At 44.1% G+C, this 26,604-nt stretch overlaps 2 protein-coding genes across 3 annotated transcripts in view; one reads left to right on the plus strand and one right to left on the minus strand.

Annotated features, from left to right (window-relative positions):
* USP42 (ubiquitin specific peptidase 42) overlaps positions 1 to 25,348 on the minus strand; it is a 73,206-nt gene extending 47,858 nt beyond the window's left edge. The window contains exon 1 of one of the 2 annotated variants that reach the window (XM_086691868.1): positions 25,228 to 25,348. The gene's annotated coding sequence lies outside the window, so the exon portion shown is untranslated. Of the gene's footprint in view, positions 1 to 2,486; positions 2,621 to 25,227 lie in introns of those variants that run through there. The other variant, XM_086691866.1, reaches the window with a different exon arrangement.
* Positions 202 to 6,447, plus strand: LOC147572894 (uncharacterized). The gene is made up of 4 exons (XM_086692775.1): positions 202 to 223; positions 2,200 to 3,245; positions 5,167 to 5,282; positions 5,683 to 6,447. Exons 1-2 carry the CDS (start codon positions 202 to 204, stop codon positions 2,961 to 2,963), a joined length of 786 nt encoding a protein of 261 aa, XP_086548901.1. The 3' UTR covers positions 2,964 to 3,245; positions 5,167 to 5,282; positions 5,683 to 6,447.
* Positions 25,349 to 26,604: the final 1,256 nt, after the last annotated feature.

Below are 26,604 nucleotides of genomic sequence, written 5' to 3' on the forward strand. Positions count from 1 at the left end.
ATTTAAAATTACGGCATAATTATAGCCCCCCCCCCCCAAAGCACAACCTTGAGAAATTTTGGGGATCTTATGTAGAAATAAAAAAGTAGACGTTAGATTAGATCTTAATAAAATCAGAAATGAATTGTAAGTCAATCTAAGATACAGGATCTTCATTCAGGAGGAAAGCTTGAGCTGTGTTATCCAAATAAAGTCTACTCCATGGAACACAGTGAAGGCAAGAGTAAGAAAACAAAAGAAGAGGAAGAGGAGGAGCAAAAAGAAGAAAGCCAAAACAGAGTACTGAGGAAAGGTTAATTCAGCCTTATTTACAATAACATTTAATAGCAAAAACCTCGGTTTTCCCAGGATAAACATCCCTTCAGGACAATCATTAACAAATGACCAAATAAAGCCATTTTACTTGCTCTGATTGCCATGGGGGAGGGGGGGGTCTTAAATGAAAATAATTAAGGAAAGCCTACTACTCAATCATCAATAACCATTTACCATTATAATTTGGGGAAAACAAACCCAAACTATCCATTTGTCTTCATTTGTATATTCAGCCAATGATTACTTATTCTAAAACCATCAAGTATCAAACTCAATTATGTCTGCTACAGAGATAACCCTTCTAGAAGCCAAGCAATACTGTATACAACCTAAGACTCATAAGATTCATACGGTTACGTGTTCTTTACTCTCAGTACAGCTTCTAAGAGTCACTGTTATATCAGGACTTTTAAGCAACTACTTCAAAGAAAAGTTAAAACTTCTCTCAGCATCTTGTGATGATATACAAAAAGTTACAAAACCATGTGTGAAATAAACAAGTACACGAATCAAGGTTGGATGTGCCGGGAGGAATGAGACAACAAATCGGCTTTACAAATGTTTCCTTTGCTTTAACTACAATCCTTTATTCAAAAGTTTTTAAATGCTCAGTCCCTTAAATGATATTTCTATCAAATACCAGAATGCATTATTCTTTCTCGTTTTAAAAATAAGCATATGGCTGTTTTAAACCTTGTAGCACTCCACATAAAGGTAACAATATCAATATATGTAAAAAAAAAAAAAAAGAAAGAAGAAACTGATACACTCTGCTTCTTCATAAACAATGTAATCCACGTTCTTGTAACATTTCTACTTAAGAAGAAAACACACAAGCTTTAAAAAAGATAACAGCCTTGATTTCAATTACTTTTCAGTAAATGAAACGACTAGCCTTAAACCCTTACAAACCACTGTGGACTTGATTCAGTGATAAGAAAAGAAAGCGAAACTGACCTTAAATAAAAAACAAATCAGTAAAACTGATTATTCCTATCTCCTATGCACTTCGAATGAGTGATAGTCAAAAGAGTAAAATTATAGGTTCAAAATTTACAACTCAAAAATCCGGAGACTCCACGAAAATGCATGAGAACCTGTAATACTGCTGTTACCTTGAAAAAGAGGTGTTAACGAAACAGTTTCTCGACCAGCTTTACTGTTACCTGAGTGTATCCACTTTAAATAACCAACATGTTTCCCCATTAAACAAGTAAACCCTGAGGCCTCCCTGAACAGAAAAGAGCTATTCAACAAAAGTGATGTCTACTACATTCATTATAACAAGGTGAAAGTCCTAGATTGTAAAACTTCGGTCCCGTCAAATTTTCATCTCAAACATCTGAAACTGATCACCCTCTCCCGCGACCCCCTCCAGGTAACCTGGCTCTTCTTGCCCCGAAAATAAAGAACAGGACCGAGGCGCACACGCTTTTGGGGACGCGCCGCCGGGGCGGCCGGCCCCTCCTCTCCGCCCCCCCCCCCCCGCCTCCCCCGAGGGTGCCCGCTCCGCCCCGGCGGCCGGCGTGGGGAACTCGGACACTCGGTGGCGGAGCCAGGTGGACGGCCCCGCGAGGGGCGACCGGCGTGCCGCGAAGGGGCGCCGGGGTGGGAAAGTTTGTCTGTCTCTGGGGGGTGGGGTGGGGGTGGGGAGGCGAGCCCGGGGCTCCGAGGGCCGCTCGGGGGCGGGAGGTGGCAGCCACGCGGGGGGCGGCGGGCGGGCCGGGGACGCCGGGCTCCGCGGCCGGCGGCCGGCACACGCCCACCGCGGGCGGACTCGTGCGGGCCAGGCCGCCCCGGAGCCGCCCGCCCGGCCCGGCCCACGGGCCGAGGGGGCGGGCTGGGGCCGGGTGGGGGCGGGAGGGCAGTGTCCATAGCAACCAGGGGGGTCTGGCCTCCCCGCGCAGCTCGGCTCTCCCGGCGCCCGACCGCCCCGGCCGCCGCCCCCTCCCCAGCGGCCTGGCCCGGCCGGCACAAGCGGCGCTGCCACCGGCGCCGCGGGGTCCCGGGCGGCCCGCGGCTGCGGAGGGGGCGGCGGGCGAGGGGCCGCGCCAGTCCCCGGCGGGCCGCGCCGGCTCAGGGGCGGCCGGGCCAGCTGCGGCCGAGGCGAGCGGGGCGCTCGGCGGGCCCCACGCCGGCCAGCGGCGGGCGGGAAGGAGGCGGGAGCTTACCTGACCCGGCTCGGCGCTCGCTCCATCCCCCTCGGCCGCCGCCGCCGCCGCCGCCGCACACAGCCCAGCCGCCCGGCGGGGGACAATGACGTGCCTCCATCCGGGCACCGCCGCCGCCGCCTCCGGGTCAGCGCCGCGCCCGCAGCGCCCCGCCGGGCCGCCAGGGGGCGCGCCAGGGCCGCGCCCGCACGCGCCGCCGCCCAGGGGCCGTCGCACAAGAGGCGCGGCGCTCAGCTAACGGGCCGGGCCAGCGCGGGAGGGGCCGTCGTCAAAGCGCCGCGGGCGCAGGCTGGCGCGCGCGTCACTGGAGCGCCGGGGCGCCGCGGAAGGGGCGCGCTGATTGGCCGAGCCAAGCCGCGCGGCGCGGGCCGGGGCGGTCCTTCCCCTCCGAGCCGTCGGCGGGAGCGGATCGAGCGGCGCGCGGCGGCCGCGGGGCCCGAGCCAGGCTCTGGCTGCTCCTGGGCCCGTCCGGCCTAAGCGGGGACGCGGCGGACCTGGGCGCCCCCCAAACGGACGTGGCTCGGGGAGAGCCTCTCGCGCGCGCCGCGCCGCTACCCCTGCGGCACTCGTCCCTCGGCCTAGCGACCCAGCATTTAAGGACGCCGGAGCCAGCCGGGCGCCAGCTCGCAGACTTCATAAACTGCGTGACCGGGAGGGGAGGGTTTGAAACCTGGCTGCGGAAAAGGCCAGGCCCCTGCCCAGCCCGTCTGGACTGCGCCTCATCCAAGCACTGCACACTCCTTGGGGCAACTAGACCAGGTCTTGCTCCCCAGTGCCGGATCCATACTCCCCACCACTTACTGGATGTCTCCACGGCGAGAACTAATTAATTCAGCGCTGCAGCGCGCCTCTCCTTCGCGTCCCCGCTCCTCCCTGATGGTCCTGGGAGGACCTTCTCTGCTTTAAGGACCAGGCACTCCTACACTAACCTGAGTCCTTCCCGTGGCCTAACTAACCCCTTACACCAAGCCCCACCCGCCCCACCTACCCTGGGACTGTGACCCGGACCCTCCCGGAGGCTACCTCCTCGCCACGCCCATTCCCTCAGTCTCCTTTCTGCTCCCCTGCTAGTCTTTACTCTCTTTTCAACCGTTATTTTTCTGTGACTTCCGTGATCATCCTTGATCTTGCAAAAACACAGGTCAGACGTTGCTTCTGCCTCTTCTCGACCCACAGAACAGTCTAAACTCCTTCACCTGACACTGAAGCCCTGGTGGCCTTTCCTCTTGTGTGTGTCCCAGCCCGAAGAGACATCTTCCTACAAACACCCTATTCCTACATCTGCTTCTAGAAGCCCTGCTTGAACCCCCATCAGAATCTTACTGCTCCCCCTACAGACCACACATTTTTATGGTGGCACTTAATTCACTATTGTTATGGAAAGAAATCACTTGTGTGATTACAGTATCACCTGTGTGCTTGGAGCAGAACACTGAAGTCGTTTGAGGACACAAAAAGGGGAAAGGTGAATTCCAAACCTCCAAAATTCAGTGCCCACTTTTGGGATTAACACCGCAACTTCCTGATGAAGAATGGTTATGGAATTGCACCTTCGTGGCCCTTTCAACACTAATAAGAGGTCTGCAAGAGCAGGAGGGCCATAGGCATGGACGCAGTAATTTACTTGCCTTCCCCAAATGACTTTCAGATGATTAAATACAGAAGGAGAAGGAATTAAAGAGCCAGATCCTTAATATTCACCTAAGTCTTGTGGTAGTTCAAACTGCTACCCTTGGAAGTCACAGGAGACGTTTGCCTTCTAATTTCATTTTCCGTTTTGCATTCCATTGACAAGCTGCCCTACAGCCCTCCTCTTAATACAGTACCTGAGCAACTTAGATAGGAAAGGGGGCTTTTTACAACACCACCGCTTAGCGTTCTCTACCAGACAGGCTCTTGTGGGCGGGGTTACTGACCCCTCTCCACCCTCCTCTGTGCCTTGAAAGCAGAGGGCTTTTTCCTCCAAAGAGTTTGAGTCCCGATTATTATAACAGACTGACAACATAAGTGGAGAGGTTGCAAGGGATATTAGGAAGTCCATGAGCTGGTCTGTAACTGAGATAGTAAGCCAAACTGCCCCAGAAACTTGTTTTCTTCCACAAAGTGAGCACTATTTGGAGATTTCACTTTGCCTCAGTGCTGACAAACTGTGTGACCTACAGAGATTACTTAGCCTGTTGCCTTTATCAAAACTGCCTTTATGCTGGAGGCAAACTCACCCCAAATGCCCCACCTCCCAATTCAGATAAAGAACAGAAAGTGTCCCAGTGATACATTAGATTTTGCGAGAACCTCCAGACGCTTAGGGAGCCTATAGCGGGTGCTGTAAATGCCCCACCAGATCCCCTTTATCCCGCTGATGCACCCCTTACCCTCCCAGCTGCTGAGTGTTAGCTGCTAATAAGTCACAGCTGCCCCTTCTCTCACCAGCTGTTCCTGGCTGAAGGGGGAGCTGCCTCATGCGGAAGTTGACTCTGCCTCCCACCACCCCCCCACCCCCCTTGCAGCCTACACCGGTGGCCTACTGACAAAGAGGTCCTGAAAGGCCTTGCCTCAAGTTGTGACCCAACTAGCGGTGCAGCGCAGGTTCCAGAGGTCGAGTCGGATCGGAAAGAAGTTCGTCTTCCACTACAACCCTGCTTGACTCCTTCCCTGCCCTCTTCCTTCCCTTTCCCTCCAGAGCACACCCTTCATATAGTACGTGCATCTGAATTCTGTTTCAAGCCTGGCTTAAGATGGCAGGTACCAGGAAAGGTCCCAGGAAGCAGAGTCTAAGGATAAGATTCCAGGTGACAGGTGAGACACTGGTCGCCATGAAGCTGTATAAAAATCCCACCCAGGGGAAGATGGGATGGGAGGTGGATAGAAGGGCATAGCCTGGCCTATTCAATCTCCCTGGTGTTTGGGAATGTGGGGAAAAAAGTCATTGAAAGAACTGTGAAATTCGATGACTGGTCCTTTAAAGAAGGAGCATGGCAGGTCCTGGGCAGTTAGTCATCAATATAAAGCAAAGCATAAAAGCCAGAGAGATGTTTTAATGCCTTGTCGCAACCATCATCTGCAGTCAGAGGACAGGCAGTCCTGAGGACCAGGCCCAGGGGTCCACTTAGAAGAAGCAGAACTTTAAAGTGATGGACTCGAAGGGGCGCCTGGGTGGCTCAGTTGGTTAAGTGTCCGAATCTTGATTTTGGCTCAGGTCGTGATTTCTCGGTTTCGAAAATTTGAGCCCTGCTTCCGGCTCTGCACGAGCATCATGGGGCCTGCTTGGGTTCTCTCTCTCTGCCCCTTCCCCACTCACACTGTCTCTGTCTCTCTCAAAATAAATAACTGAAACTTTAAAATTAAAAAAAAGAAAGAAGTGATTGACTTCTCAGCCACGGTCGGTCTCCAACACCAAAGTCAGGGCTCAGATAAAGAAGAGGTAGAACACCAAGACTAGGAACGATAAGTTAACCACAATGAACTTCAGATTGCTCTGAACCCTTTGGGCTTTCAGAAGTGGCCCAGCCCAGCCCCCCACCCTAAAGACGAGGCAGAAGCCTCAAATGAGACAAGTACTCTACAATACAGTGCTTTCTTTAGGATCTGCCCACAGGCCCCATGGCCACCAGACCGTCACTAAGGTTAGGTCTCAGTATGGCCCGATTGGATAAATGTTAGGCCTACTTAGGGAGGAGAGGAATGATACATTGAAGTAGCCAGGGCCTGGCTGATATACACCAGCAGGACCGTAAGTAATCCTGTAAATGGATCTCAAGGGGCTCGATCAAGAGGAGGGGAGCGGTAATAAGGGATATAGAGGCACCCTCCCACAATACAGATCTAACACTTTGTCAAGGGCCTCCAGTGGCCAGTACTGATACACTGTATGCATAGTACTTGGCACAAAGAAGTGAGCCACACTACGTCATGACACACCAAGAATTCCATGGAAGATAGTGGAAGAAGGGCTCAATAGGCCGAGGGAAGTGCACATCGGAGAATGGATACTACCAACTGACTATCCTACGAGCTGAAAAGGCCTGGGGGGCACTTTGCTTAACAAGGCCAAGGGGGTGGGGGCACCGTCAGCTTGAAGAAACTCAGTGGTGGCTATCATCTGTAGGCCAGAGGAGGGATAGGATCCTAGAATGACAGAGGCTGAATGGCAGCACTTACCCCTCAGAAACGAGGTGGGCATGAGTGGGCAGCAGGATCAGAGTGGCAGATACGAGCATCTGACTCGCAGGGATCCACGGAGGAGGCTAACAGATCCTGGGGCAAGGTAGATGGGCAGTCAACAAAGACATACTACCTACAATCAAAGGATATATATATGTAAAATCTGGATGTGCAGAAGGCTGAGGTCACCTGACTTTCCCAGTGGAAAGTGAAAATCACCATTTGATAAAAGAGAAGCCAGATCCATAGAAGTGTATACAATAGTGATTCTCCAAATCCTTCACCAAAGAAGGATTTAATTGGGTTTAAAGGATTAATTGGCCATTTAATTGGGTAACCATACACTAGGAGAGAGGAATACCTGGATATTTCTAAGCTGTTGGTTTAGAGAGACAATGAGGACAGATGGGAACCCAAAGCTCCTTTTTTGCTAAGAGAGTAGTAACATGTGGGGACAAGACACACATTGGATCTGTGGGCCCCAGAGGTCATTTCCCAAGTTTCCAAACTTAACATCCAAATGGTCATACTTCCAGGTTGACAGAACCCTCACATTGGTTCCTTGACCTGTAGAGTATGAGCCAGTCTAGCAGAAAAAGCAAGGTGGAAGCCTTCACCCTCTCTTTGCCCTCTCTGGCCAAAAGAATAACTCTTCAGGGAATGGCTGAGAATATTAGTGCTGTACCTTATGGATATAAAGGCTGCAGGGCTGTTGGTCTTTGTCACATGCCCATTTAACTCACCAGTCTGGTCCCTGAAAAAAACTGGATGAGTCAGGGAGGATGACAATCGACCATTGCGAGTGTAACTATCAAGGACTCATCTAGCACCAACTTAATTCCACCACCCAGGCCGCCCTGTCCCTGGGAACTCCACACCCACAATAGAATGGAGTACTTAGAATCTCTCAATCTTTGCCCTACGCCCCTCGGAACAAACAAAACCAGGCCCTTTACCTCTTACGGCTTTTATTCACCATCACTATGAACAAAGAGGAAATAAGATAAACGTGAAAAAAAATGGAGTAGTCATAAAGCACATTCAAAAGAAGTACCTACAGTATTTTGACACAAAAAGAAGAAAAGAAAGAGTGCTCAGATGACACCATCAATAGACTTGTCCCTGCAGCCTGGGCTGAGATACAGTCATCACAGAGTGCTGTTTGGGGACAGACAGACTAGATATAAATTCCGGCTCCAGCTTTTATTTATTAGTTGAGTTCTTTGGTCTTGCTTTGGACTCTCGTGAAATGAAAGGCTTGTTTAACTTATCAAAGCCGACTTTATCCTAATGGATAATTAACACCCCCTCCCCCCAACCCAACATAAGATATTAAAGCCCAAAAGTTTTCAAGAAAAGATACATTTGATTTTCTGAGGACCACAGTCTCCTATGAAGGAAATCTGAGACTATGACTCAACAAATCTTAGACCAGGTTTATTTTGAGGTTAACAGATCCCAAGTCACTCCTTTATGTATTGCCAAAATATTAATTTAGAACCCAGAATAAACCACGCACTGGAGATACTGTATCTACTTTCCAGAGGCCGTTCTGTTTAGAATACAGAGTTATACATAATTAGTTACTCCACATTGTGACAATGCTCTAAATTAAGAAGGTAAAGTTTAGAGGCGTTGGGAATAACCCTCCCAGGAGATGACATTCAGGAAAAATTTTATGAAGGTGGTGACACTGAAAATGGGTCCTTGAGGGTTGAATAGAACTTTTTACAGGCACAAAAGGGATAGGAAAAGGATGCCAGGATTTGAGGAGCAAATACTATTTGGGAGCAAAGTCTGTCCCCTTAGATCTGTTGCCCTTAGGGGCGCCTGGGTGGCTCAGTCAGTTGAGCGTCCCACTTCGGATCAGGTTATGATCTTACAGTTCAGGGGTTTGAGCCCTGCATCGGGCTCTGTGCTGACAGCTCAGAGCCTGGAGCCTGCTTTGGATTCTGTGTCACCCCCTCTCTCTCCCTCTCCCCCACTCTCTCTATCTCTAAATAAATGTAAAAAAAAAAAAATTTAAGAACTCTGTTGACCTTGGAAATGTGCACAAATGAACACTGATAATACAGTTGATAGCAAGGAGAAGGTTCAATGTGTAACTTGATTCAGCAGACTAGGGGTTTCAAAGGAGAAACTGAGTGGTCTAATCAGGTCTAACTGGCTGGTTGAGGCTATAAGGAAAAATCTCACTTCCTAGATTTACAATGGAAATAAACACCTGTCCAATTCATGAACATGAATGCATGTTATCCTAAACAATGATTAAACACAGTCCTGGAAGTTTGCCCCCACCCAAAAAAACCCACAAGATATTTCAATCAGAATGGAGAAAACGTATCTTCATCTGTATACCGTAACTTGAAAAAAAGAGAAAATATGTGAGCCCCCTGAAGAGTTTTCAGAAAAGTGGCTGATTAAAACATGAATATAAAAAAATCAATTGAATGTGAATTTACTTAATGCCATGGAATTGTACACTTGAAAATGGTTACAATGATGAATATTTTTTGTTTATTTATTATTTATTTGGGGGGGGGGAGGAGGGGCAGAGAGAGTGAGAATGAGAATCCCAGGCAGGCTCCACACGCGGCTCCGCGGGCTTAGTGTGACTCATTTCCACAAGCCTGGCTGAAATCAAGAGTCGGATGCTTAACCGACTGAGCCACCCAGGCACCCTGATAAATTTTGTGTACCGTTTTACCACGGTAAAAAAGCCAACCGGAATCTATATACTAGCAATATCTAATTAGAAAAATAACAAACATAATCATGGGGTTAGGGTTAGGCTAAGGCTTTAAAATGCTAAGGAATAGCTAATTCCTTAGCTAAAGCTAAGGCTTTAAAATGCTAAGGAATAAATAATAAACTTGAAAAATGTGCAGGGCCTAAAACTTATGATCAAGGGTCCTAAAGAAATATTTTCTGAATGAAAAGATTTTCTGAGTGTACTTCAGTTTTTAAAGATTGTAAGTACAACATGACTGATCCCAAAGAATTCTTTCCAGAACTCAATAAGCTACCTATAGTATGAAGATCAAAATAAATTTATTTTTAAAATTTTTTAATGTTTATTTATTTTTTTTTCAACGTTTTATTTATTTTTGGGACAGAGAGAGACAGAGCATGAACGGGGGAGGGGCAGAGAGAGAGGGAGACACAGGATCGGAAACAGGCTCCAGGCTCTGAGCCATCAGCCCAGAGCCCGACGTGGGGCTCGAACTCACGGAGCGCGAGATCGTGACCTGGCTGAAGTCGGACGCTCAACCGACTGCGCCACCCAGGCGCCCCAATGTTTATTTATTTTTGAGAGAGAATGTGACTGGGGGACAGGCGTAGTGAGAGGGAGACACAGAATCCAAAGCAGGCTCCAAGCTGTCAGCACAGAGCCCAAAAAGGGGCTCAAACCCACAAACCGTGAGATCATGACCTGAGCTGAAGTCGGATGCTTAACCAACTGAGCCACCCAGGCGCCCCAAGATTAAGACCAATTTACAAATACAATGCAGTTAGTCCTAAAAGGACTCCCGTGGCACTTACTAAGATGTTTCAATATGCATCTGGGCAATCAAGCCATTCATTAATAAACCCCAAACTTAACTGTATATAGCTCCTATCTCTTGAAACAGTTCACACTTGCATTCATGCAGCAAATACCCACCTAGCATCTACTCTGGAAGTCAGGGAGAGAAATGATGTGTTAGTCCCTGCCCTCATGAACTTTAGGGTGTTATATAAAGCAGCTGTCAGCAACAAGTCCCAAAACTGCAGGAAGGAAATGTGGCGGGGGGGGAATAATAGGATTGGGTGGGGGGCAGATCAGTAGGAAAGGAAGTTCAGAGTGGGCTTTCCTGCAGCCCACTGAGACCGAGCCCTGCAGACTGCGTGGCAAAGTGCAAGGTGAAATTAGTGGGGGCAATTCAGAGCAGAGAGACTCAGAGACAGAGATGGGAAGAGCAACTCGAGAGAGGAAAGGCAAGGAAAGGGCGTGGAGCCCGACGCAGGGCTCAATCTCATGACAGTGAGATCATGACCTGAGTCGAAATCAAAAGTCGGACGCTTAACCTACTGAGTCACCCAGGTGCCCCGTGTTTCTTATTTTTCTAATCCTAATTCTAACTCACCCTGGTGAGTATTTGAAGGAAACTTTGTCAGAATTCTCAGAAAAATTTCTCACCATACGGCTGAACTTGGCAAAAGATGCCCCAGGAAGAAGGCCAAAAGTTTCTCTGTTCGGAAGAATGACAATCAATGTCTGACGACAGACTCAAGTCTCCACAGAGTTTACAAAAGACAATACTACTAGTTGTTAACCATTAACCAGAGGTTATTATGTGCCAGACATTACTTCTAAAGATTTACACATGTTGATTTATTCAATCCTTGCAACTACCCCATGAGGTAGGTATTATAAGCATTTCCATTTTATGGGTGAGTTAAGTGAGGCAAAGAGAGGTTAACTAACTGGTTCAAGGTCATACAAGCTAATAAATGGAAGAATCCACACTCTTTTTTTTTATTTTTTTTTTTTAATGTTTATTTATTTTTGAGACAGGGAGAGACAGAGCACGAACAGGGGAGGGTCAGAGAGAGGGAGACACAGAATATGAAGCAGGCTGTGGGCTCTGAGCTGTCAGCACAGAGCCCGACGCGGGGCTAGAACTCACGGACCGCGAGATCATGACCTGAGCCCAAGTCGGCCGCTTAACCAACTGAGCCACCCAGGCGCCCCAGAATCCACATTCTTAAAGCTCCAAGCCGACTCTGTCCTGGAGAACTCTCTGTAATGATGATAAAATCCTGTGCTAACAGAGTGGCCACTGGTCACCTGCAGTCGTGGACTACTTGAAACGTGGCATGGTATGCCTGAGGAGGAACTAGATTCAAATTTTATTTAATTTTAACTAATTTAAAATTTTTAACATGTATTCATTTTTGAGAGACAGAGAGAGACAGAGTGCAAGCGGGGGAGGGGCAGAGAGAGAGGGAGACACAGAATCCCAAGCAGGCTCCGAGCCGTCAGCACAGAGCCTGACATGGGGCTCGAACCTGATCCGGAGTCAGAGGTACCTCTAAGCATTCACCTCTTGAACTTGGCTCAGGTCATGATCTCACGGTTTGTGAGATCGAGCCCCGCGTCAGCTTGGGATTCTCTCCCTCTGTCTCTGCCCCTCCCTGACTCATGTGCACGTGCTCTCTCTCTCTCTCTCTCTCTCTCAAAATCAATAAATAAACATTAAAAAAAACATACTGCAAGAAACAACTTAAGTGAGAGAACGTCTAAGACCATGAAATACATACAGCTCAGATGAAGGGAAGGGAGAAATCTGGTAAGAATTACAAAATGTGGACACCAGGGAGGAGAGGCCCGGCAAATACATGAAATACAAGACAGACCGACCCTGCCTGGGATCATGGATTTTTTTTCTGGTCTTCAACCTACTCTTGTGGGCTCTGAATAAGCAGTCGGGACTAATGCTATCCAATAAAATATAAAGTGAGCCACATATGTATTTCTAAATTTTCTAGTAGTCACATTTAAAAAGGGTGTTTTTTTAAGTGAGATTAATTTTAATAATATATTTGATTTAATCCAAAACACTCCAAATATTATCATCTTAACATGTGGTATGAGCCACATTTCAGGTTGGCAGTGACTGGCCTAGTGGATAGTAAAGGTCTGTAGAATACTAATCATCAGTTTAAAAAAGAAACTATTCTACATCACCTAGTGGGCAGAAGTTCCATAAGGCACATTATCCAGTGATAAAAGCAAGCCGCAGAACTCTCCATATATAAGAAACCCCAAAACTCTTTAAGCACTATATCTCGAGTTTCCATGATATTCAATAACTTAACAGAAACTCCCTAGAGATGGCTCCACTGGAGACTATCATCGTATTTGTAGAGCATACCCAGGAATTTTTACTTCATTGCTTTTTTTTAAAGTGTGGTAAAATACAACGTGAAACCTCTTATTTGGACCATTTTAAAGATTTTTTATTTTGAAGCAATCTCTCTCTACCCAACATGGACCTCAAACTCACAACCCCAAGGTCAAGAGTGGCACACTCCACCGATCAAGCCAGCCACGCGCCCCTCATTTTGACCATTTTAAAGTGTGCAATTTAGTGACATTAGGTGCATTCACAATGTTATGCAACCATCAACACTTACTAGTTCCAGGATTTTTTTTTCACTACCCTAAAGTGGAAACCTCCTGCACATTAAGCAGTCATTCCCTGTTTTCTCCATACGCCAGCCCCTGGCAACCATTATATCTGGCTTCTCTTATATCTTCATCTCTTATATCTGGCTTCTTTCACGTAGCATGTTTTCCAGGTCTGTGCACACTGTGGAATATATCAGTATTTCATTCCCTTTTATGACTGCATCATATTCCATTATACGGACACAACACATTTTATTCATCCGTTCTTCTGTTGATAGACATTTGGGTTCTTTCTGCCTCTTGGGCGTCATGAACAGAGCAGCTATGACCCTTGTGTACAAGTTTTAGTTTGAACACCTTTTTTCAATTCTTTTGGGTGTGTGTGTACCTAGGAGTGGAATCTCTGGGTCATGTGGTCAGATCTGTGTTTAACTTATTGAGGAACCATTACGCCATTTTCCACAGTGACTGCACCAGTTTATATTCCCACCTGCAGCGTTTGAGGGCTCTGATTTCTTTGCATCCTTGCCAACACGTTGTTGTTTTCTTTATGCTTTTCCTAGTGGGCGTGAAGTGGCATCTCGTTGTGGTTTTGTATTTCCCTAATGATGTCGAGCATCTTTTCACAGGCTCATGAGCCATTGCATATCACCTTTGAAGAAATGTCAATTCAAGCCATTTGTCAATTTTTAAATTGGGTGATTTATTTTTATCGTTGACTTGTAAGAGTCCTTTAAGCTGGCTACTAGACTCTTTTCAGACATGATTTGGAAATATTTTCTCTCACTCTGGGGTGATTGCTTTACTTTCTTGATAGTGTCCTTTAATGCACAAAAGTTATAAAATTTGAATGAAATCCAGTTTATTTTTTGTTTGTGCTTTTGGTGTGGATTTTTTTTTATACTCCCTTTATAATATTAAGGGTGTTCCCTTCTATTGTTTGTCTGATGGGTGTTTTTATCATGACACGTGTTAGATTTTGTCAAATGTTTTTTCTATATGATTTAAGAGAATCAGGAGATTGGGATCTTTTCACCTTCCTTTTCTTAATGTGGTATATTGCACTGATTGATTTTTCCGCTTGCTGACCCACCCTTGCATTCCCGAGATAAATCCTACTCAGTCACAAGTTTAATCATTGTAACATACTGCTGGATTCGGTTTGCGAGTTTTCTGTTGAGAATTTTCCCATTTATATTCATAATGGATATTGGTTTGCAGGGTTTTTGTTTTTTGTTTTTTTAAATGTTTATTTAGTTTTGAGAGACAGAGAGAGACAGAACCCAAGCTGGGGAGGGGCAGAGAGAGAGGGAGACACAGAATCCGAAGCAGGCTCCAGGCTCCAGGCTCCGAGCTGTCAGCACAGAGCCCAACGCGGGGCTCAAACCCACAAACCAAGAGATCATGACCCGAGCCGAAGTCAGATGCTTAACCGACTGAGCCACCCAGGCACCCCTGCAGGGTTGTTTTTTTTTTAAGCCTGTTTATTTATTTTAGAGAGACAGAGTGTGAGCAGGGGAGGGGCAGAGAGAGAGAGAGGAGAGAGAGAATCCCAAGCAGACTATGCATGGGGTCAGCACAGAGCCTGATACAGGGCTTGAACTCATGAAACTGTGAGATTATGACCTGAGCTGAAATCAAAAGTTGGATGCTTAACTGACTGAGTCACCCAGGTGCCCCCAGTCTGCGGTTTTCTTGTGATGTTTTTGTCTGGCTTAAGTATCAGGATAATGTTGGCCTTGTAAAATGACACAGAAAGTGTTTTCTCCTTTTCTATTTTTTCGAAGAGTTTGAGAAGTATTGGTGTTAATTCTTCTATAAATATTTTGTAGAATTCGGCGGTGAGGCCATCTTGTCCTGGACTTTCTTTGTTAGAAGGTTTTGTTTTGTTTTAAAATTTTTCAAAGTTTATTTATTTATCTTGAGAAAGAGAGAGCATGAGCTGGGGAGGGGAAGAGAGAGGGAGAGAGAGAATTCCAAGCAAGCTCCACACTGTCAGTGCAGAGCCTGACACAGGGCTCAATCTTACAAACCATGAAATCATGACCTGAGCCGAAATCAAGAGGCAGATGCTTAACCAACTGAGCCACCCAGGTGCCCCATGTTGGAAGGTTTTGGATTATTGATTCAACTTCCTAAATTGTTATATACCACATTAATAGAACCACATGATCTTGTCAATTAATATAGGAAAAGCCTTTGACAAAATCCAATAGTCTTTCATTATAAAAACACTCAACTCAGATTTTCTATTTCTTTTTTGAGGCAGTTTTGGGAGGTTGTATGTTTCTAATAATTTGTCCATTTCATCCATTTATGTATTTCGTTGGTGTATAATTATTCATAGTATTCTCTTAAAACACTTTTCTTTTGTAGGGTCAGTAGTAAGATCCCCATTTTCAATTCTGATTTTATTAATGAATTCTCTTTTTTTCCTTAATCTAACTAAAGGTTTGTCAGTTTTATGAATCTTTTCAAATAACCAAATTTGATTTTATTGATTTTCTCTATCGTTCTAGTCACAATTTCATTTATTTTCACTTCTACCATTATATGTTTCCTTCCTCTCCTAACTTTGGACTTAGTTTGTGCTTCTTTTTCTAGTTCCTTAAAGTATAAGCTATTAATTTGAGATCTATATATATATAGTATATATATATGTATATATATGTATATATATAGTATATATATATATACATATATATATATATATATATATACATATATATATAGTTTGGTTTGTTTTGGTTTTGTTTGTTTTTTTTTTAGGGGTGCCTGGGTGGCTCAGTCGATCGAGTGTCTGACTTTGACTTTGGCTCAGATCATGATCTCCCTCATTCTCTCTCTCTCTCTCTCTCTCTCTCCCCCCTCCCCTGCCCTCTCTCTCAAAAATAAAAAACAAAATAAAATATATATTTTTTAATTGTTAACATATAAATTTTAAAGTTAATTTATTTTGAGAGAAAGGGGGGGAGGAGGGGCAGAGAGGAAGGGAGGGAGAGAATCCCAAGCAGGCTCCACACTGTCAGCACAGAGCCCAATGCAGGGCTCAAACCCATGAACCATGAGATCATGACCTGAGCCGAAATCAAGAGTTGGACGCTTAACCCACTGAACCACTCAGATGCCCCAAGACCTTTCTTTTATTTTTTTTTTATTTATTTTTTATTTTTTTTTAACGTTTTATTTATTTTTGAGACAGAGAGAGACAGAGCATGAACGGGGGAGGGGCAGAGAGAGAGGGAGACACAGAATCGGAAACAGGCTCCAGGCTCCGAGCCATCAGCCCAGAGCCCGACGCGGGGCTCGAACTCACGGACCGCGAGATCGTGACCTGAGCCGAAGTCGGCCGCCCAACCGACTGAGCCACCCAGGCGCCCCCCAAGACCTTTCTTTTAAATATAGACATTATAGCACTGTTTCTTTTTCCATTGCATGTCATAAGTTCTGATTGTTTTTGTTCATCTCCCAGTATTTTCTTATTTATTTTGTGATTCCTTCTATGACCAAATTGTTGTTTAAAAATGTATTGTTTAGGGGTGCCTGGGTGGCTCAGTCGACTGAGCGTCCAACTCTTGAGTTTGGCTCAGGTCATGACTCCAGGGTCAGGGGATGGTGCCCCATGTGAAGCTCCACACTGAGTGTGGAGTCTGCATGGGATTCTCTCTCTTTCTGCCTCAGCCCCTCTCCCCCGGTCACGCACTCTCTTTCTCTCAAAAGAAACAAGAATGTATTGGGGTGCCTGGGTGGCTCAGTTGGTTAAGCGTGCAACTTCGGCTCAGGTCATGATCTCATGGTTTGTGGGTTCGAGCACTGCATCGGGCTCTGTGCTGACAGCTTGGAGCCTGGAGCCTGCTTCAGATTCTGTGTCTCCCTCTCTCTCTGCTCCTCCCCCTCTCATGCTCTGTCTCTTTCTGTCTCAAAAATAAATGTAAACATTAAAAAAAAAAAAGAAACAAGAATGTGTTGTTTATAAATAAAATTTTAAAAATATATATTTTTTAAAAAGGGCACCTGGCTGGTTCAGTAGGAAGAGCATGCAACTCTTTATCTTGCAGTCATAAGTTCGAGCCCCATGTTGGGTGTAGAGATTAGTTTAAAAAAATGATAATAAATGAACTTAAAAATATATTTAAAAGAAATGTATTGTTTAACTTACATATTTTGTGAATGCTCTAGTTTTCCTTCCAGATTTCTTGTTTCATTCTATTGTGGTCAGAGAAGATATTTTGTGTGATTCCAGTTCTGTTAAATTTATTGTGACTTAACATATAGTCTGCCCTGGGGTGCCTGGGTGGCTCAGTTGGTTGAGTGTCCAACTTTTAATTTTAGTTCAGGTTGTAGCCTCACAGTTGTGAGATTGAGCCCCTCGTGCAGGGTTCCGCTCGGTGTGGAGCCTGCTTGAGATTCTCTCTCCCTTTCCCTCTGCCCCTCACTTGCTCGTACTTTCTGAAAACAAAAACAAAAACAAAAACAAAAACAAAAACAAAAAACAAAAAACATACAGTCTGTCCTGGAGAATGCTGACTTATAGTGTTGTTCACTTCCTTTATTTTTCTGCTGATCTTGTTTAGTTACTTTATTCATTATTAAAAGTGAGGTATTTAAGTCTCCAAACTATTATTGTTGAACTGTCTATTTCTCCATTCAATTCTGTCAACTTTTTCTTCATATATTTGGGGGCTCTATGAGGTATGTATATAATTCTCATATCTTCTCAATGAATTCATCCTTTTATCAATATTTAATACCCCTCTTTGTCTCTTGTAACAATTTTGACTTAAAGTCTACTTTACACTATATTAATATAACCACTCCAGCTCTCTTTTGCCTATTATTAGCATAAAATATCTTTTTCATTTTTTGAAAATTTAAAAGGTAGAGGGTGGAGTTTTGTTGTTTGTTGTTGTTTTGTTTAAAAAATTTTTTTAATGTTTTATAATTTATTTTTGAGAGAGAGAGACAGAGCATGAGCAGGGGAGGGGCAGATAGAGAGAGGGAGACACAGGATCTGAAGGAGGCTCCAGGCTCTGACCTGTTAGCACCAAGCCTGACAGAGGGCTTGAACCCCAAACTGTAGGATCATGACCTGAGCCAAAGCTGGACGCTTAATTGACTGACCCACCCAGGCTCCCCTGTTGTTGTTTTTTAAATACCTTCTGCCAATCTCTGCCTTTTAATCGGAGAGCTTAACCCATTACATTTATTTATTTATTTATTTATTTATTTATTTATTTATTTGAAAGAGAGAGAGAGCAAGGGAGGTATAGAGGGAGATAAAGAGAGAATCTCAAGCAAGCTCCACACTGAGGGCATTGACCTGGGATTATGACTTAAGCTGAAATCAAGAGTCGGATCTTCAACTGACTGAGTCACTCATGCACCCCAAACCCATTACATTTAGAGTAAGGAAGAACTTATTTCTGCCATTTTTTATGTGTTTTCTGAATCCCGCATCTTTGTTGTTCTTCAATTTCTCCATTCCTGCCTTCTTTTGTGTTTAACTGATTGTAGTGTTCTGCTTTGATTCCTTTCTCATTTCTTTTTCTCTCTATATATTTGTTTACTTGTGCTCTTAGTGGTTACTTGGAGGACTACAATGAAAATCTTAAACTTATAACACCTTAGTTTGAATTAATACCAGCTTAGTTTTAAAGTACACAACACATTTGTTCTTATATATTGCCATCCCTGACCCTTTACAGGCCTACTGTCACTGATTCCTCTTTATACATAGTTTTCATGTTAACATAGATTTATAAATATTGTTTTATGCATCTGTCTTTTAAATAACATAGGAAAATTGGGGCGCCTGGGTGGCGCAGTCGGTTAAGCGTCCGACTTCAGCCAGGTCACGATCTCGCGCTCCGTGAGTTCGAGCCCCGCGTCAGGCTCTGGGCTGATGGCTCGGAGCCTGGAGCCTGTTTCCGATTCTGTGTCTCCCTCTCTCTCTGCCCCTCCCCCGTTCATGCTCTGTCTCTCTCTGTCCCAAAAATAATAAACGTTAAAAAAAAAATTTTTTTTTAATAAATAAATAAATAACATAGGAAAATGGAGGAGTCACAAACCAAAATAACAATAATAGTGGCTTTTATATTTACCTATGTAGTCATCTTTACTAGTGTTGTTTATTTCTTTGTATAGGCTTCAGGTTACTATCTAGTATCCTTTCATTTTGGTCTGTAGCACTCCCTTTAGCATTTTTTTTTAATGTTTATTTATTTTTGAGAGACAGAGAGACAAAGTGTGAGCAGAGGAGGAGCAGAGGGAGAGGGAGACACAGAATCTGAAGCAGGCTCCATGCTCTGAGCTGTCAGCACAAGGCCCAATGTGAGACTCGAACTCACGAACCATGAGATCTTGACCTGAGTTGAAGTTGGATTGCTTAACCAACTGAGCCACCCAGGTGACTCGGCATTTCTTTTTTTTTAAAGATTTTTAAATTATTTTTAAGTAACCTCTATACCCAACATGGGACTCAAACTTACAACACTGAGATCAAGAGTCACATGCTTCACCAACTGAGTAAGCCAGGCTCCCCTCCTTTAGTATTTCTTGTAGAGAAGGTCTACCAGTAACAAACTCCTTCAGCTTTTGTTTCTTTGGGAATGTCTTAATTTCTCCTTCATTCTTGAAGGATAGTTTTCCTAGGTATAGAATTCTTCGTTGACAGTTTTCTTTTTTCAGTACTTTAAATATGTCACTCCACTGCCTGCCGGCCTCCACGGCTTCTGATGAAACATCTATTGTTAATATTGCTAAAGATCCTTTGTAGGTTACAAGTTGCTTCTCTCCCTGTTTTCAAAATTCTTTTCATCCTTGTTTGATTATCCTATGTCTTGGTGCATACCAATCTGTGTTTATTCTACTTGAGTTCACTGAGTTTCTTAAATATGTAGATTACTGTCATTTTTTCAGATTTGGTAAGTTTTCAATAATTTTTTCTTCAAATATTCTTCCTGCACCTTTGCTCTCTCTTTTCTCCTTCTGGGACTCCCATGATATATATGTTAGCCTGCTTCACAGTGTTCCACAGGGTGTTTCTCTGTTCCTTTTTTGTTCATTGTTGTCTCTTTCTGTTTCTCAGATAGGAACACTTTGCCAGACCAGTTTTCACACTTGCTGATTCTTCCATCTGCTCAAATCTGCTGACCCCTTCTGCAAATTTTTCATTTCAGCTATTGTACTTTTAATCTCTAAAATCCCTATTTTCTTCCACTTTATAATGTCTATCTCTTTATTGATATTCCATATTTATTAAGACATTATCCTCTTGGTTTTCTTCAGCTGTGTGTGTGTGTGTGTGTGTGTGGTAGTTTCCTTTAGCTCTTGGAGCATATTTAAGACAGCTGCTTTAAAGTCTATGTTTTCTCAGGGACAGTTTCTGTTTGTGGTATTTTGATTGTATAATTTAAAAAAATTTAGTTTCCATACCCATTCCTGGCACAGGGTTCCTAAAACTCTTGTAATTTTCTAATTGATAAGAGCAGTAGGACCATCTTTTGTTCTAATGAGGTGACTCTGGATAGGGTCCTGGATAGCTCCTGAAAGGGAGCTGGTCACCTGAAAAACCAGGCCATGATTAGAACCTCGGGACAGGGCTGAAAGTGGAGTTAATGATAGATCATGCCCATATGAGGAAGCCTCCCTAAAATCCCAACAGTATGGGGCTCGGAGAGCTTCCAGGCTGGTGAACACATGTAAGTACCAGGATGGAGATGCACCCTAACTCCATGGGGACAGAAGATCCTCTAGAGTTCACTCTATGCATTTCTTCATCTGGGTGTTCATTTGTGTCCCTTATTATATCATTCAATAAACTGGTAAGTACAAGTGTTTCCCTGAGTTCTATGATCTGCTCTAACAAATAATTGAATCCAAGGTAGGGGGGTCACAAGAACATCTGATTTGTAGCCAAGTTGGACAGAGGTTGTGAATAACCTGGGGACCTGCTATCTCCAGATAGACAGTGTCAGAATGGAGTTAAATTGTGGAACACCCAGGTAGTGTCACGGAATTGCTTGGTGTGAGAATAAACTCAGTACATCTGGTGTCAGAAGTGTTGTCAGTGTGGCCTTTGTATGAGAGTAAAGGAGAAACACAGTAAAGGAGTGATATGGATTTCCCCTATTCACTGTTCATTTTTTTGGTCCTGGGAATGGCCCATACTTTCTTGTATGTTTGCATGCTTCTACTTTTTCATTAAAAATTGGATATGTTGGGTGCCTGAGTGGCTCAGTCGGTTAAGCGTCTGACTTTGGCTCAGGTCATGATCTCATGGTTTGTGAGTTCAAGCCCCATGTTGGGCTCTGGGCTGACAGCTCAGAGCCTGGAGCCCGCTTCAGATTCTGTGTCTCCCTCTGTCTGCCCCTCCGCTGCTTGCACTCTGTCTCTCACATTGTCTCAAAAATAAATAAACATTAAATTTTTTTAAAAAAATTGGATATGTTGAGTATTGTTTTAAAAAAAAGAAAGAAAGAAAAGAAAGAACAAAAGGCTCCCTAGTTCCTTGCAGTTTGGCTCTGTGTTGGGGCATTCCTTCAACAATTAGCCAGGCTGTTTACAACTCTGCCTCAGCCTTCACATCCTGATTATGCAGAGTCTAATGACCAGCCAGCAGTGAAAGCTTATGATCTTCCCAGGTCTTTGCTGAGCATGCATCCTGCCCTGGCCATGCACATGGATTTCTAGGTTGCCCAGTATATGACAGAGTTTTTCAAAGCCCTTTTCCCCAAAGTTTCTCACTTTACAGCTTTTTCTCCCCAGCGTTGTCTATTGTTTATCTCAACAGTTATTTTTTGCCCCTTTGGTGGCTTGTCCATTTGGTTTTCATTCTTTTCCAGTAACATCCTCCATGTAGCCATGGCCATCTTTCCACCCTGAGAGAGTTTTAGTTTTAGATTGGGAAGAACAAAGGCATGTCCCTTGTGTCAGTCCTTCAGGGGACCCACAGGCAAGTCAAAAAAGACCAACAGAATTCCTTCAGATCAAGGTCTCCTGAAATCCTGGACTAGATGCGCACATTGGGAATGCTGGCTGCCTTCAAGACTGTTGCTGTGGTCTTGGATGGGGTAAGGCTAAGTTAGAAGGCCAGAACTGAATCCAAGACTGCTTCAGTGGTCTTTCTCATGGTTAAGCATTTGCTTGGTGACTGTAAACCAGTGACTATCTTCCAGAGTTTTTATAAAGTTGATTCTGACAGTTTTTGCCAGGATTTTCAGTGTTATAGGGAGAGACAGCCCCTGGAGGTCCCTACTTTACCGTTTTTGCTGACATCACTCTTAATAGGTTTTTTTAATGTCAACTTTTTGTTTGGGCATAATATATAAGTGGTGTTACATATGGAAAATATGAGAAACGTGGTCACTGGGGGGTCTTCAGAGAGTTTGAGAAGCACTAATCCCCAGTCTCTTGGTTATTCTAATACTCCATTTCCCCCCACTTTCTTGGGAAAATGGTGAAAAATATATATCAAGGTGACTTTGCATTGTTCTGTCATCCACACAGATGCTGGAATTGAGAGCAATCAATTGAGGAGGAGGATGGACAAAACACAGTTGGAGACTGTGTCCTTCCCATGAACATAAGGAGATGACAAGGGAGTCAGAAGACAAAAGTAGACAAAAAAGCAGTGATGTATAATGGAATGAGCTTTCAAATGAAGGAGGCAAAACACAAAGAACCATATAACATCTCAAATTTAAAATAGTTTATATCTACCAGGAACAAAGCCATAATGTGTGTTATTGCCATAATGATTAAATGTGGTTCTTGTGTTTTGGACCAATGAAGAAACACAAGAATAAAATAAGATATGAGAGAGAGAGAGAGAGAGAGAGAGAGAGAGAATCAATATAATCAATAGAAGCCTGGTCAGAGTATAAAATATTGGCTGATTAAAAAAGATACATATGTAAGCCAACTGTTCTCCATGAATTAATAAGAACAACTTAGAGCATGTTATGAGCAGTGACTCTCATCACAGTAGCTGAAAACAAAATAGCAAATAATAAATAACAAATTGAAATAACTTACAGGATGTAAATGAAGAACATGATCAAACATAACCAAGGGAGACTTGCTAAATGATGGGGTTCTAACTCAATATTGAACTGGTACCATGTGGTTGGATTATAACTGTGATGAGACTGATTGCAAACGGATTCTTCCTCGAACATAATACATTGCTTATAAACTAAATATTGAAGACCTGGTTAAGAAAATGTTTATTTATTTTGAGATACAGCAAGAGCAGGAGAGGGACAGAGAGAAGGGGAGAGAGAGAATCCCAAGCAGGCTCCACACTGTCAGTGCAGAGCCTGATGTGGGGCTCGCACTCACGAACTGTGAGATCGTGACCTGAGCTGAAACCAAGTCAGATACTTAACTGACCGAGGCACTGATGTGCCCCAATATATAATACCCTTTAATTGGGTTACAGGTGTAGTGTAATGAATTACAAGAGGATTCCTTCTGGAAGTTAGTGAGACTGTTGTAAATGCTGTCTAGGCAAGTAACACATTAAATTATGAGTACAGCTATGTACTCTGGCCTTCTCTTCCCTTTCCCTCAACAGCTCATTCTTCCATTCATTCATCAATTTTCCATTTGGGCGTGTCCCTTGAGCATGCAAGAGTGTGTATGATACAGAGAAAAATGAGGAGCCCAGAGATGTATTTGGGGAGGAAGGAAGTGGAATTTGCTTCAAAAAAGTAATATCTACAATAAAGTGTACTAAGGGCTCTTGGGGGTGGGTACAAGCACTAGGGAAGTACAGAGTGGGGGGCGCTAACATAGGGAGATGACAGGAGAGCTGTGAGGGTGGTGCTCTGGGCTGAATTGTGTCCTCCCAAAATGTTGGTGCCCTGACTCCCACTGCCTAAGAATGGGATCTTGTTTGGAGACAGGGTCTTTATAGAAGTAATCGAGTTAAAAAAAAAAATGATGTCCTTGGGGTGCCTGGGTGGCTCAGTCAGTTGAAGGCCCGACTCCATGCTGGGCATAGAGCCTGCTTGAGATTCTCTCTCTATCCCTATCCCTGTGCCCTTCCCCGCCTCTTTCTCTCTCTCAAAAAAAAAAAAAAAAATCTAAAAAAAAAAAAATGAGGTCCTTAAAGAGGGCCTTAATCCAATGACAGTGTCCTTATTAGAAAGGGAAATCTGGACCCAGATGCACACATGCAGGGAGAACACCATGTGAAAGTGAAGGCAGGGATTGGGGTGAGGCTTTTACAGGCCAAGGGAATGCCAGTGATGGCCAGCAGGCCACCAGAAGCCAGGAGAGGGGCATGGACTCAGACCCTCCCTCACAGTCACGGAGGAACCAACCCTGTTCACACTCTAATCTTGGACTTCCAGCATCCAGAACTGGGAGAAGATTCATTTCTGCTGTTTAAGTGTCCCAGGCTGTGGTGATATGTTATGGCAGCCCTAGCAAACTAATAAAGGGAAGGAGGTAGTATGTTATGTACAAATGCAACAGGTCACATTTCATTACAGACCTAAGGAATAAGTAATAGAAAATCAGGAAGCGTCTGGGTGGCTCAGTCAGCTGAGCATCTGACTTTGGCTCAGGTCATGATCTCACTGCTCGTGAGTTTGAGCCCTGCATCGGGCTCTGTGCTGACAGCTCACAGCTCGGAGCCTGGAGCCTGCTTCAGATTCTGTCTCTGTCTCTCTGCCCCTCCCCTGCTCACATTCTGTGTGTGTCTCTCTCTCAAATATAAATAAATATTAAAAGAAAAAGAAAATCAGATGAAGCAGGGGCTGGGGCAGGGGAGTGTTCTGGGCAGAAGGAACCAGATTTGCACTTATTAATCTGTTTTTAAATTTTCTGTATCTTATGATGTCTTGACATTTTAACAAGCTTGCTGGCCAGCAGAGACTGTCCCTCCCAGGCCTTGGCTAGCCAGTTCTTAGAGATAGCAAAGGGCTCCATCAATCAGTATAAACCAACCAATCCCAAGTATGCAGACCCAGCCACCTCCATATCGAATGATCACACAGAAGCCAATATTTCCTTGCACCTAAAATCATCCCAGGGCCAGGTGCCAAGCCAACCCTATAGCCCAAAGCCTGCTGGAATGATTCCAACTAGCTAATCCTAAACCACTTACTCTAAATAGAAAGGAAACCCCAGTAAAAGTTCTGACTCAGGCTCTCCCCCTCACCCCTGTCTTCTGCAACCTGACCACAACCTGGTGCTTCCCCTGTGGCCCTGCATGGTATGTGGTGACCCCCTCTCTGGAACCTGTGAGTAGAAGAGATTTCTTCCTTCCAAGTCTCAGGTTTTGTTTCCTCCTGTGGCTGCATGACTTACACCCAACATTCGTGTTCTTTGGTTTCAAGGACAGGTGCAGGGGTGGGGAGAGAAGCGGGGAGAAGGAAAACATAAGGTCTAACTCACCTTGATGAATGAGGAAGGTACAAAATTAAACACTTGGAGAAGAAATCTTTCTGCCTAGATTCTAATGGCGAAAGGCCAATGAGGAGATGCTACCATCAGGATCAGAATATCTGGCTTGAGGGACATCAGCCAGTGGTGGCAAGAAGGATCAGCCTCCTAGGAGCAAAGACGAAGACATTGTTAGGAACAGTTATTAATACTAGCAAACAGTTGAGAGTTTCCTGTGCCCCAGGCACCTCTTCTATATGATTTGTTAACTCATTTACAACACGACTATGAAGTAGGTATAATTAGCATTTCCATTTTACAGATTAGAAGTTAATTACTTTGCTCATGATCTCACAATTAGTGTCAGGACATATATTCCTCAGCGTTGAACTGTGTGTGCACAGATTTACTGTAAGACTGAAAACGGGGGCTTGCGATGGGGATTTTCTTAGGTGGGCAGGACAGCATATGCAAAGGCTGAAATGAAAGACAGTGAGGGAAGAGAGAGCTCAGAGTGTAGATGATCTTAAAGAGTTGTTGCAGCAAATCCACATCTCTCTCTGGAAAATATCTCAGCTTAGTACAAATAAGGAGGACTACAGAGGTTTTGCTGTTACCAGAGTGGTTTCTCTGATCTCAACGTTGGCCATCAGTGTCTGTGGTGAGATGAAGTCTCCTGGACATAACTGCTTATGGGGTAATAAGGTAATAAATACATTAGAGCTAATAAAAGAATATATGAATAGTATCACTATTGTGATATTATTGTATACCAGGTATATCTTCTATATAATCTATATGAACTACACAGGCTAACTCATTAATTATATTCAAAAACACTTGGAGGGAGGGAGAATTAGATGTCCCTTTTATAGGTACCAAAAAACTAAAAGGAAATGGCTTAAAAACAAATAAAACCATGAAAGCTCCACCAGGCAAATAAAGGGGGTGGAGAGTAGTCAGAAAGGAAGTATCATGGGCAATACATCTCCCATCACTGCTGGGAGATCTGAAAATATTCTTCATCTGTGTCCTAACTCTGTTATAGAAGCTCTGTATGTTAGTGTTTAAAATGCAAGAATAAACAGGTTCTTGAAGTCAAATCATTTACTGAAAAAAGCAAGTTTCAGAACAGTACATACAACATGTGGTAAGAATCCCAAAACTAAAGTCCAAACTATTATATGCTTTCTATGGGAACATGTCTGTGCATGTAAATGAATAGAAAAAGATTTGGGCAAACAGGAAGTAAAAAGCACTTAATTCTCCAAAGGGGGAAGATGGGACAGAATCTAGTCAAATGGAACGTGACTCACACGGAATGTTTTATATATATTTTCCCAGAAGGGTTTACCTATTCCTTGCGTAATGATATTAATAAACATTTTG

This window comes from Puma concolor, chromosome E3 (assembly GCF_028749965.1).
Source record: "Puma concolor isolate L17-30 chromosome E3, mPumCon1.1.hap2, whole genome shotgun sequence".
Lineage (NCBI taxonomy): Eukaryota > Metazoa > Chordata > Mammalia > Carnivora > Felidae > Puma > Puma concolor.

Coding starts and splice junctions, on each gene's coding strand:
- LOC147572894 (XM_086692775.1), top strand. CDS start 202: ATGGAACACAGTGAAGGCAAGA. Junction 224..2,199: donor GGAACACAGTGAAGGCAAGA/GTAAGAAAACAA, acceptor CATAGCAACCAG/GGGGGTCTGGCCTCCCCGCG.